The sequence below is a fragment of the Pelodiscus sinensis genome, chromosome 28 (assembly GCF_049634645.1).
Source record: "Pelodiscus sinensis isolate JC-2024 chromosome 28, ASM4963464v1, whole genome shotgun sequence".
NCBI lineage: Eukaryota > Metazoa > Chordata > Testudines > Trionychidae > Pelodiscus > Pelodiscus sinensis.
In genome coordinates, this window is record NC_134738.1 from 2087071 (window position 1) to 2099071 (window position 12001).

At 51.0% G+C, this 12001-nt stretch overlaps 2 protein-coding genes across 5 annotated transcripts; both read left to right on the forward strand.

The window, feature by feature from the left end:
* The first annotated feature begins 1357 nt into the window (after positions 1-1357).
* On the forward strand, positions 1358-6504 carry FAM136A (family with sequence similarity 136 member A). 3 transcript variants are annotated; one of them, XM_075911009.1, is made up of 3 exons: positions 1358-1472; positions 2957-3097; positions 4379-6504. In XM_075911009.1, the coding sequence occupies exons 1-3, from the start codon at positions 1362-1364 to the stop codon at positions 4565-4567; spliced, it is 441 nt and encodes a 146-aa protein (XP_075767124.1). In that variant the 5' UTR covers positions 1358-1361; the 3' UTR covers positions 4568-6504. The 3 variants fall into 3 exon arrangements, with proteins under 3 accessions (XP_075767124.1, XP_075767122.1, XP_075767123.1); XM_075911007.1 differs by lacking the exon at positions 1358-1472 and adding an exon at positions 1791-2107 and having other exon boundaries at positions 2882-3097; XM_075911008.1 differs by lacking the exon at positions 1358-1472 and adding an exon at positions 1854-2107.
* Positions 6505-7479: 975 nt separating this feature from the next.
* On the forward strand, positions 7480-11959 carry SNRPG (small nuclear ribonucleoprotein polypeptide G). Of its 2 annotated transcripts, XM_075911010.1 has the most exons (4): positions 7480-7614; positions 8033-8055; positions 11241-11365; positions 11763-11959. In XM_075911010.1, exons 1-4 carry the CDS (start codon positions 7583-7585, stop codon positions 11811-11813), a joined length of 231 nt encoding a protein of 76 aa, XP_075767125.1. In that variant the 5' UTR covers positions 7480-7582; the 3' UTR covers positions 11814-11959. The 2 variants fall into 2 exon arrangements, with proteins under 2 accessions (XP_075767125.1, XP_025043540.1); XM_025187755.2 differs by lacking the exon at positions 7480-7614 and having other exon boundaries at positions 8052-8168.
* The last annotated feature ends 42 nt before the right edge of the window (positions 11960-12001 follow it).

The following is a 12001-nucleotide window of genomic DNA, read 5'->3' on the forward strand; positions in this document are numbered from 1 at the left end:
GAGGTGACCTCTGAGGGCACGGCCCTGCTCCTCCAGCGCCTCCAAGCTCCGCTGCCGCAGCTGCAGGTCCTCCCGGACCCAGTGCTCCTGGATGTGGATCTGGTGCTCCAGTAGCCGCAGGTGCCGCCGGTGGTGGTACTCCTGGTTGCGGGTGCGCCTGCTGGCCCGGGTGCGTGTGGCTGTTGCAGGCGGGGTGGTGCACCCTGCAGTCCCAGGTGCTGTGGTGAAACAAGAGCAGTGGTCAGTTCTCCTTGGGGACACAGTGGGTGAAACCCAGCGCCCCTCTGCAGAGGCGAGGTCAGCGTGTGGGGAACGGGCCAGGGCCCTTGCATGACACCCAGCTGCTGCTCCATGGTGGGCAAGGCCCAGGCACACGGCCCCTGGGCTCCCTCTCCATCCCCCCATACACATAATGGGAGCATGATGGTACTCACGTGTGGAGCCCTCCCCGGCCTCAGACGACACAGCAGATGTGCTCTGTGGGATGACTCGGGGGTCCTGGGTCCTGGGCAGGCTCCCTGCAGACTCCTGGCTCTCGACATCCTCCTCTTCCTCTGTTTCTGCCCTGGGGTCGACCACCCCCCGAGAGGCATGGACTGCGTGAGTCCCCAGGATGCGGTCCAGGGCCTCAAAGTGAGGGCAGGCCTCTGGGTCGGCCCCTGGTTGGGAGGCCCTGGAGTAGGCCTGCCTCAGGTCCTTAATTTTGTAGCAGACCTGCTCCTGGGTCCGCATGTGGCCTCTGGTGGCCAGGCTGGCAGCCATGTGGCTGTAGACAGCCACATTCCTGTGGCTAGTGCGGAGATCGTGGACGTTGGAGGCCTCCCCCCAAACCTCGATGAGGTCCACGATCTCCGCACTAGACCAGGTTGGCGCTCGCCTCTTGCGGCCCCGGGCAGGCTCCTGGGAGCCACCAGCCTGGTCCTGGGAAGAGGCGGAGGGCTGGGTGGCAGCAGGTGGCTGGCTCATCCCGTGCCAGGTGCAGGGTCTGCTGGCTGGATGCTGGCAGACTTGCAACTGGCACAAGCAGTGTAGCCAGACCGTGCCCCTTTAAGGGCTCCAGGGCTGGGAGGGGGGCAGACAAGTTTCCCTGGTTTGGCCCAGAGTGGCCACCAGGGCAAGCTGGGGAGGACTAGCCTGCAGCTAGTTCGAATTAAGTGACTACCCAGCCCTTAATTCAAACTAGGCCTTAGTCCTCGTAGAATGGGGTTTACCTAGTTCAAATTAAATTTGAACTAGCAGTTTGCATGTGTAGCCCCTATGAAAGTTAATTTGAACTAACAGCTGTTAGTTTGAATTAACTTTGTAGTGTGGACACACCCAAGGGAATGGGGAGTGAGAGATGGCTGGGGATGCAGAGATTAATGGCATGGCCAGTGGGAATAAGAGGCAGAGGAAGGCTGCCAGGTACCGCCCTGCCCGCACTCTGCCCCCTGCTTGAGCCCAGCTCATGGGCTGCGGCTGGGGACGCTAGGGTAGGGTGGGGCTGTGCGCTGCCCGCTCTCCACCCATGCTCTAGAGCCGGGGAGGCTCCTGTGGGGGGCTGGAGGTTTGCCCCTGCGATGGGCTCGGTGCCCATGGAGCGGCAGCCTCAGGCAGAAGAGGCAGGGCTGGGGGCTCGCCCCCCCAGGACTACATTGGGGGGAGGAGAGGAGAGCGAAGGCCAGCCAGGGCGAGCGAGAGATGCCAGGGGGGAGCGAGGCAGGGGCATGGGGTGGGTTTAACGCTTGGTTTAAGTTCCCAGCACAGCGACCTCTCTGCGATAATGGAGCGAGAGCGAGAAACGGGCAGGGCCAGAGCGAGGTGCGCGGCGCTGCACCCTGCCCACCCTGCCCGTGCGCCCCTCGCTGTCTGGCTGGCCGGGGCGCGCGGGAGCCGGGTTGCAATGCGCCCAGCCGGCTCCAGGGGCTGCTGTGGCCGCCGCGCAGCGCTGGGCCGGGCTGACCCGGGAAGCGGATGGGGGCGGCGGGTGTCCTCTACCCATGCGGGCGCTGCCGGCCGGGCGCAGGGCGCAGGGCGCAGCATGGCCGAGGCGCAGCAGAGCCGCATGCAGGCGGCCATAGACAGCATGGTGCACGGGCTGGAGCGCGAGAACATCCGCAAGATGCAGGTAGCGGCCCCCCCGTCCACCGCCCCTCGCCTCCATGAGCACCCCGATCGGGGACTGGGGGAGGAAACCACTGAGCCCCCCTCCCCAGCGTGGGTGCGGAGAGGGGCCCTGAGTGACGGGGGGAAGGGGCCAGCGAGTTCTGCCCGCTCCCCACTGGAGTGTGCCCAGGGATCTGGGCCCCTTGACGAACTGGGGGAGGGGGCAGGGCTTTGCCCAGCCCTATTGCAGTGGCTGCTTAGAGGCCTGGGGCTCTCCACGAATGGGACCCCCCCCCCCAGTATCGAACCTCCCAACACTTTGAGCTGCTAACCTGGGGCGCAGTGACACATAGGTCTGGCCCTGCGCCAGTTTGCAGCGCCAGTGGGTTTGGGGACCCACAGACGGGGGGGGGGGCAGATTAAACAGCCCATTGCACAGGAGAGAGGAAGGGTGTGTGTATTGAGGGGGAGGGGAAGCCGGACAGTTCTGCAAAGCCCAGGGCAGTTGGGAGCAGGGAGGTGACAGGTTCACTGGGAAGCCTTAACACTTAACCCGTGGGGGCTGGAGCTGCTTCAGACCCATTGGGCCTGCTGTGGATAGGTGCCGCTCTGGCCACCCAGAGCAGCCCTTGTCCGCAGTGGGCCCTGCCTGCAGCGGAGAAGGGGGCTACTCCAGCCCTCTTCCCCACCTGGCCTTTAACTGGGATTTTACATCCCTAGCTGGGAGGTGTGCAATATATGCACGGGGCTCTCCAGTGAATGGGGTGTGTGTACTGTGAGATTTGAATGGCTACAGGCAACAGCTTTGGAAGAGTCAGGCCTCTGGCTGCCCGCAGCCCATTCCCAGCCAGCTTTGTTTCCGGCTCTGCAGGGGCACATGTTTCGCTGCAGCGCCGACTGCTGCGAGAATGACAAGGCCTCCATGCAGCAGGTGCACCACTGCATCGAGCGGTGCCACGCGCCCCTGGCCCAGGCCCAGGCTGTCGTCACCAAAGAGCTGGAGAGATTTCAGGTGAGGAGACAGTGACCGATGCCCCAGGCCAGGTTCCATGGGGCCCTACAGCAATAGCATTGGCAGTGGAAGTCTCTTGGAGGCCTCAGCTCCCCGAGGAATCTTCTTCTTGTCCGGTTTAATCTCAAGCCCTGTGCAGAGGTTTGCCGTGGACACATACGGGTTTGGGAGGTGGGGCCAGTCGGTTCTATGCTCAACCCCATTGCAAAAGTAACCTGGATCAAAGGGGACGTACCAAAGCAGGGACTACGTAATGTAAATGGGGCATCTCATGTGGGAGAAGAGGAGGCTGTGAGTGAGGGGAGTATTGGAGAACCAAGGTTGTGCTCTGTGTTCAATCCAGGCTCATTAGGAAGCACAGGGTTTGAAAGCGCAGGACACCAGAAAGGAGAACCTCCTGCAAAGAGAACGTGCCTTTTTAGGGTAGATTTTCCAGTGTGAAAGGGGCAAGTCTGAAAGCGAGCAGGCTGGAGGAGTAGCTACACACACACCGCCACCCCCTAGGGTTTGATATTTGGAGGGGAGCCTAAACAAAATGAGTTTGGAGTAGGGAGGTTAAATTTAATTTAATCCACTAATTGACTAGTTGGTAGATTTTTCCATCGACTAGTCAATTGATCAATAAGCAGGGGAGCCGCAGTGGGGTTAGTTCCTGCTGCGGCTCTGCCTTTTAAATGTATGAAGAGCCACCAGGCTGTGCTGACTCTGGGTCTCCCCCCGGCTGCATACCAGCCATAATGTAAAAAGGCAGGAGCGCAGCGGGGGGACCCAGCGCGAGCTGGGAATCAGCCATCCTGGCTCGCACACAATGGTGTTTCTGATTTTTAAACTTAAGAGCCCGTAGGCTCATAATACATTTAAAAATCAGAGGCGCAGCGTCTGGGACTGGACGCAAACTGGGAATCAGCTGATTCCCGGCTTGCACGTGGTCCCCGCTACCCTCCTGCTTTCCCTGCCCCCTGTGGAGACGGTGCTGCGGGGAACCGGCTCCTGCTGTTCCCCCTTGCTGCCTCGCATAGTCAACTAGTCACTTACATCCCTAGTTTGGAGGTCTCATTGCAAATGATGAGAGAAACTTCCAGATTGCAGCTGGTTTCATTCTTCTTCCAACCATTCCCTCCATTATAAATAATTTTGTTCTGTGTTCTCCAACACATGATGTCCACCTCTTAGATAGCAGGTTAAGAGCTCATTTTTCCCATGTCTGCACTTCCTCCCAATACACTTTCCACTTGCTCCCAGCCATTTGAACCTCTAAGTGTCTGGAATTCTCATTTGCAGGACCGCTTGGCTCGCTGCACAATGCACTGTAACGACAAGGCCAAAGACTCCCTGGATTCAGGGAGCAAGGAGCAGCAGGTGAAACAGCAGCTGGAGAGCTGCGTGACGAAGTGCGTGGACGACCACATGCATCTCATCCCCAGCATGACCAAGAAAATGAAGGAGACTTTGGCAGCTATTACACAATAAATCTGAGTTTGTTTTGGGGGAGAGAGGGAGAAGCATAGCTTCTATTAAGAGAGAGACGTGTACACGGAGATTCGTGTTGGAAATTGAAGCATGAAAATGGATGATAAGGGTGATTTTTGTATTTTCAAAGTATTGCAGTGGTCCATTCAACAGCTGGTTTGAAGTGTTGGTGTCTCGGGTTGATTTGAGAAGTGTCACCAGGTGTGGAGAGGACAGAGTAGTGACTTTGCTCCAGTCCTCAAAGGGTTAATGGTTAGTGTATGTATAGACCATGCTGCTAATAGCAGGATCCTCTATTACTTGATAGTACCTTGACTTACTTTGGTTGTAGTGAATTTAGGGCTGCTGGAAGGCACCTCCAGCTGGACAGGCCTGGAGTGTGAGGGACCTTTGTCCCTGGGACAGGTGCAAACTTCTCCATTGCTGCCTAACTAATATGCCTCAATAGTTCCCTGCAAGTGTTAAGAGTCAGATATAAACTGGTGTAGTTCCATTAGTGTCAGTGGAGCCATGCCAGTGTAAACGCTCTGAGTATCTGGCTCCAAAAGTCCACTCTCCCGTATTCTTGGTGGTGATGTGATGGGCAGAGGATCTGAAGTATAACTACCACTGGGTTTGATACCCTAGAATTCAAAGGGCCATAATTCTTGCCTCACTTGTTCTCTGGGCTATTGTGATTTAAAAAAAAATGCTTTGGGGACAGGATTTTTCCCTCCTCAACTGCCCTCATATCTGCAGAACTGATTGTCTAGCACTGACAGGTTCCCCCTGTCCTTCTAGTGCAAGTGCCTTTATGTTAAAGGAGACAAGAGGAAGTCAGGGAGACTTTTTTTTTTTTGCACTGGTAGGTCAAGTTTCTGCAGTTAAAACATCTTGGGTCTCTGTTGCCTCTCACACTGGCATAAATCAGAAGTGATTCCAATGGAATAAATGGAGATATGCCTGTGTGTGAACCTAGTGGAGAAAAAGCCCTTTAACTTCACCTGACCTCATCAGGCCACCAATCCCGTCATATATAATTCTACAAAGAGAACAAGGTCAGCCAGCTAAGTGTGGGTTCTCTGAAGCAATGAGTCACAAAGAACATGGCCTATTGAAAAGGAATGGCCAATACTACATAATGCTCCACTCATGCTGATTTTACATCTGTATTACTCCTGATTTGCAGTGGTGTAAGGAACAGCAGCATTCAGCCTGAAGTCTATCATTAAGAATTATAGCAGCTGTATTGTTCCATGCAGTGGGGCATAAATGTGTCGTCGTTTCCCCCCCCCCCCCCCCCCCGAGCCTCTGAAAAACAACCACCGAAGGTTTTAATAGGTGGAATCTCTCCTCCTTTTTGACCTGATAACTTTTTGACTTAACGCGCAGAGAACCTGTCCTTGATTCTCCCTCATGCTGGTATAAATCAGGAGTTTGCTTAAGTAAAGAATTGATAGCAGTGTTCAGTGCACTACCAGATTCTGTGTGTTGTGGTGCAGTCTTAAGGTGGATTTCAGATCTCATTCTTCCTCAAGCTGCAGGGACAGGGAGCAAGACAGAGGAGGTTGGTTTGAATGCTGGGGCAAGGTTAAGCTAGTCATGGATAACCATTAATAGCTGCCTCAGATATGGAGCTACTCGGCTACAGGAGTAGGCAATTCTGAATCTGTGGTCCTCAAGGGAAATGAACACAATACAGAGAGGTAGTCACCACCAAAATAAAAAGGGAAATGACATCCAGAAAACAGCAGCACCACCTGGTCCTGTCCTTGTGGCTGGAGACAATGTAATGAATACCTTAGGATGGTTCTATTTATTGTGAGCTGAGAGTCCTGTTTTGTTCCTTCTCATGAACAACTGTAATTAACACAACCATTTTGTTCTGTCCTTTTAAAAACGGATTTATTTTCTAAAAGTTTGATTCAAAAATAAATTTTAGATGATAACTCCTCTGAGTTCTTTCTTACGACTAGGCTCATCATTATGGCTACACTGCGAGAAGTGCTAAATGTGGATTTTGTGTATTCTACTGTGTTTTCCTACCTTGAGCTCTTCGTTTTGTATTATAGTTGGAGCTAGTATGTGTCTCAAACACTGCTAACATTTAAAACAGCTCTAGTTCCAACTCCCTGCTTTGGAACCAAAGAGCCAACCTTATTATTAATCCTGTTTAGTGCCTAGGGAAGCAATGCCAAATGGTGTGCTAAGGACTGCACAAATGGAATAGTGGCATCCCAACGGAACAGTCCCTGCCTCAAAGAGCTTACCAGCTAAAAAGTCAAGACAGGGAAAGGGGTGGCAGCAAACGTATGGCAGGTTCCTCCTGGATTGAAATCGGATTATTTGTCAGTCACCACTTTCTTGTGTAAATCGGAGCCAGATCCAAACTCCGCACATGTGGCAAACCTACATTTTGCGTCTACACGTTGTTAAACGGGCCGAACCAAAACAGCGGATCCAGCCCCCTGGAACGTGGTCAGGGCAGGTTCCAGCGCCAACGCGAACTGAAAAGCGAACCCAGAGGGTCGCTACATGCAACAAGCGAGGCCGTATTGTCTAGGGGAGCCGCGCATTCACATTTCAATGAGTCCGTATTTAGGCAGCATTGGTAACTCCGCGGCCGACGGGCCCCTGTGTGGAACCGGCTTTGGCATTATCTGCTTCGATCTGGCTCCCGAGCGGCCACTGCTTCCCCGGAAAAAGGAGATTGGGCCTCTATTCTGTGGAGTACGGCGGAGGTGAGCTAGGTGCCCTCCTCCATGAGGCGCTGCTGACGGGGAGAGAGGAAGCGGCACGGCCCGCATTGGCTGTTGGGTCAGTGAGGTCATCCGCAGAAGATGCCGGAGACCATGTTGATTGGCTGGCTGGTCTAGTGATGTCATACGCAGGCGCCCGATTGGCTGTCGGGGTCCCAGCACGCGGCTTCGGCGTCAGCTCTGATTGGTGGCTGTATCCGGGACGCGGTGACGCCAGAGGCTGGGTTCCGCGCGGAGGAGCGGGAGGCGGTTGTGCGGGGCTGACTGAGAGGGCACCATGAGTAAAGCGCACCCGCCCGAGCTGAAGAAGTGAGTGCGGCGGGGCGGGGCGGGGCGGGGCGCAGAGCGGAGATCGCCCCGCCGAGGGAGGGGCGGCTGGTCGAGGGGGGGGTGTAATTCCAGTAGGACCCACCTTAATTGCCTACTCCCCCAGTATCCCGGCATGCACCGCGCTGCCCAGTGAGGCCTGCCCGCGCGGGGTGGGCGAGACCCCTCCCGTGGTGTGCACATGGCTGCGCCCCGCCCCGCGCATGGGCGTAGCGACCCCGCCCGCTCAGTTCCGGGTGCCCCGCCCCCTGCTGAGCCCGGCACTCGGCGCCTCCCCTGGCCATTGGCGCCTGCGCACAAACCACGCGGCTGCCCGGGACCGGCCCATCTGCCGCGTTGTGGGGGGGCTCTGGCACGCCCCCTTGCGGCCCCCTAATGCGCTGCCTCCTTGTGCTTTCAGATTCATGGACAAGAAGCTGTCACGTGAGTTATTTGTGTGCGCGCCTGGATTGGTTGTGAGCAGCCGTCACGCTGCCATTGGATGGGCTGGGAGCAGCACTGTACACGTGGGTTGTTTGCCAATGTGTGTGTGATAGGTATGACACACCACTAAACAGACATGCTATTCTTAGTATTGAAACAATACACGGTGGCGACGGCTAGACTGGCAGGATTTTCCGCAAATGCCTTTAACGGAAAAGTTTTCCGTTAAAATCATTTGCGGAAAAGAGCGTCTAGATTGGCACAGACGCTTTTCTGCAAAAGCACTTTTTGCGCAAAAGCATCCGTGGCCAATGTAGACGCGCTTTTGCGCAAAAGAGCCCCGATTGCCATTTTCGCAATCAGGGCTTTTTTGCGCATAACAAATCTGAGCTGTCTACACTGGCCCTTTTGCGCAAAAGGACTTTTGCCCGCATGGGAGCAGCATAGTATTTCCACAAAAAGCACCGATTTCTTACATGAGATCGTCAGTGTTCTTGTGGAAATTCAAGCAGCCAGTGTAGACAGCTGGCAAGTTTTTCCACAAAAGCAGCTGCTTTTGCGGAAAAACTTGCCAGTCTAGACACAGCCATTATATCTAGTAATAGAGATGTAGCTTGCTGAAACAAAAGACAGGACTATGCAGCAAGAAAATTGGCATGACCATATGTACCAAAGGGATACAATCCAAAAAAGTGCACGCACATAAAATTGACAAATCTGATTTTAGAACAGAGGGCGGGTGAGGGAGGGAGGTTAGTGTCTATGAGATAATGATATTAAAATCTGATTTGTCAATTTTATATGTGTTCACTTTTTTCGATTGTATCCCTTTGGTATATATGGTCATGCCAATTTTCTTCCACAATTTGATCTGAGGAAGTGGGTCTGGCCCCACGAAAGCTCATCACCTAATAAACCATCTTGTTAGTCTTTAAAGTGCTGTATAGTCCTGTCTTTTGTTTCACATTATATCTGTGGATGTTGGGAGGTTAACTGAATCAAAGATGGTTCTCCCACAATGCCATTTACCCCATCAGGTATCCCCCAACACTTTGCACCATTGAGATCAGCTTTGTCATTAGAAAATAGAAAAGATTCAAAGGCAAAATATATTGAGCTGCCTAGGAATGGTAAAATGTGGGTAATTGTGTAACCCCTGAAAAAATTCAGTGGTTATACCCACCCACAACAGCAGTTGGCTCCCTGTGGAACTGACTGCCGCCTCTGTGCTAATAGAAAGGCAGCAGCGCAGGTTGGCAGCCAGCTCCCCAAGAGTAAGGGTGGGGGGCTTGCATGTAACCGTGAATGTTAACCAATAAGCTCAGGCTTATCTGTTAACTGCTTACACAGTTACACCTTCACATCCCTAGTATTGCACTGGTAGTGGTTCTTCATGTACCAGTATTTAGAATGCTGGTATCCAAAATAAAGATGAAGGTGCAGAACAATACGTTAAGAAACTGGTACCTGCTAGTGTGTTGGATTTTAAGCCAGGTCTACACTAGACCTGACTGCTCGGTTTAAGGTACGCAACTCCTGCTACGTAGACTACGTAGCTGGAGTCGGCTTAGCAGCGTCCCAAGTAGCGGGAGGCCAACAGAAGCAAAGGAGGAATACCGGATGCTGGCAGGGACACCCTCTGCTTGATTTAGCAAGTCTTAAAGACTTGCTAAATTGAACTCCAGAAGGTCGATCATGGCAGCAGTCATCTTCCTTTTAATAATGACTCAATGATAAACATAAAGTTTTGTCACTTGTGAAGTCATGTTATAAATAATGGTAGTTGAAATGTGTATCTTTGGAGCACATTTTCTGTATAAAGTGCTGCAAGATTTTTGCTTCCCACAAGAAGGATGTTTTGTCTTTAGACAAGATCTTTGGCTAATATTTCTTGAAAGATTTTAAGACAAAAATGGGTGGGAGAGTAGTCAAAAAATTGGGGTCCACCTGAAATGCTGCTGTGTTATTTTTGGTGGTGTTTTCCAATGCAGTTTTAATAGAATTGTGCATCTGAGTGTACAGTAGGAAAGAATTATCATGGAGCTGAATAATGTGTTTGGGGCCATGATAGGTGGCTGTTGAGTTGCTGTGTTTATCTCTGTTGATTAAAGTAATACACGAATGACAAAAATGGGATTGCAGTGCTCCAAAACATGCAGATATCATTGGTTTCTGATCTCCAGTGATGACAACTATGCCGTTACTTTTGTTTACGGTCTCGAAAGTGGCTGCATACGTAAATACATTTATATGATTTTACATACGCATTTATGACAAGAATGACTAAAAGTATTGTGTAGATCTTCAGTCTCCTTCAGTAATAAGAAATATGGTCTTGTCCAAATGACTGTATCTCTACAAATTCTTGTCATAACTAATGTATTATTCAGGTTGTATTGTGGTAAGGCCTAAGGACCCCAATAATAGGCTGGGATCCCGCTTTAAGCATTGTACAGACCTATTATACAAATATTTCTGAATAAGATGTTCTGGAAGGGGTTACAGAGCAGGGAAATCAGTGGTCAGCAGCACACTAACTGCCTGACTACTACAAAATGTTAATCTTCAACTCCTGCATGTTGAAGATTATAATATGAGACATTGTCGGCCCACATTCTTCTAATATTGACTATCTAGACTTCCCCATTATAACACTGCCTTTTTTTGTGATATGAAGCCTGTGGTATGGGGAATCCTAATTCCAATAATAAACTGTGGTCCTTTAACATGCAGTATGATGAAATAGTATTTCAAATAGGGATGTAAAATCCTGCTTAATTAGTTAACTAGTTAAACATTAGGTTGACCTAATATTTATCCAGTTAACTGACAAAAGCAGGATCTGGGCTGGAGCAGCCCCCAGCCTTATGCTGGGGCTACTGCTGGCTCCCAGACCCTGCTGGAACAGCCCCCGCCTCCTGCAGATGGGGAGCTGCTCCAGCGCCCACCCATTACTGATTTACTGGAACTGGTAAGCATCACTTGCTAAGGCTTGCTGTAGATGGGTGTTGGTTTAACTAATTAAATGGGATTTTACATTCCGTTTCAAAACATCCCAGCCCCCTCCACCTCCAAAAATGGTTCTTAAGTTCCCATCTCAAAGGTAACACTTTATGATCAAGATAGTTAAGAACTACCACTGCATGTGTGTAATTTTTTTTTATTTACCAAATATCTATTTCTAGTGAAGTTAAACGGTGGCCGACATGTCCAAGGGATATTGCGAGGGTTTGACCCTTTCATGAATCTAGTGATAGATGAGTGTGTGGAGATGGCACAAGGTGGACAACAGAACAATATAGGGATGGTGGTAAGTAGAGATTTTTCACCCCATTGGATGATGTGGGTTGAAACATTTTTAGAGGGAGAATCTTTATTTTAGACTCTTTCCCCACCTGCTGCCAATAATCCTAATGTCCTGATGAGCACTTATTTTCCAGCAAATGTCTGAACCAGGCGAATTCTAGGAAACTAGATAGTCCACACCATGCCTGTCACTGAATAATACCTGGGTGATTTATGGGTCAAAATTAATTGCTGTTCATCTTTCCAGAAGAGGTAGAGAAATATATCTGCTGTAGCTGGTTTTCTGTTTGGTTGGGGGTTTTTTTGGTGGGCTTACATATTCCTGATCTTTGTCACATCTCTAGTTCTGCTAAATCTCATTGATTGCTATAGAATTCTTATTTTATATTCTGTGTTTTTAGGTAATACGAGGAAACAGCATCATCATGTTAGAAGCTTTGGAACGAGTATAGCTTAATCAGTGAATTCCTGCCTAATGCTGTGATAAACCTTTTTTAACTCCAGCTATCTTGTTAACTAATGAAGACCTTTTCTAGGAACTGTACCTTCCTTGTGTAAACTTATTTTTGTTAAATAAATTTTGCAATGGTTAACGTAACTTGAGTAAATTTAGCTTCCTCTTAAAATTGGTGCCCGTTGT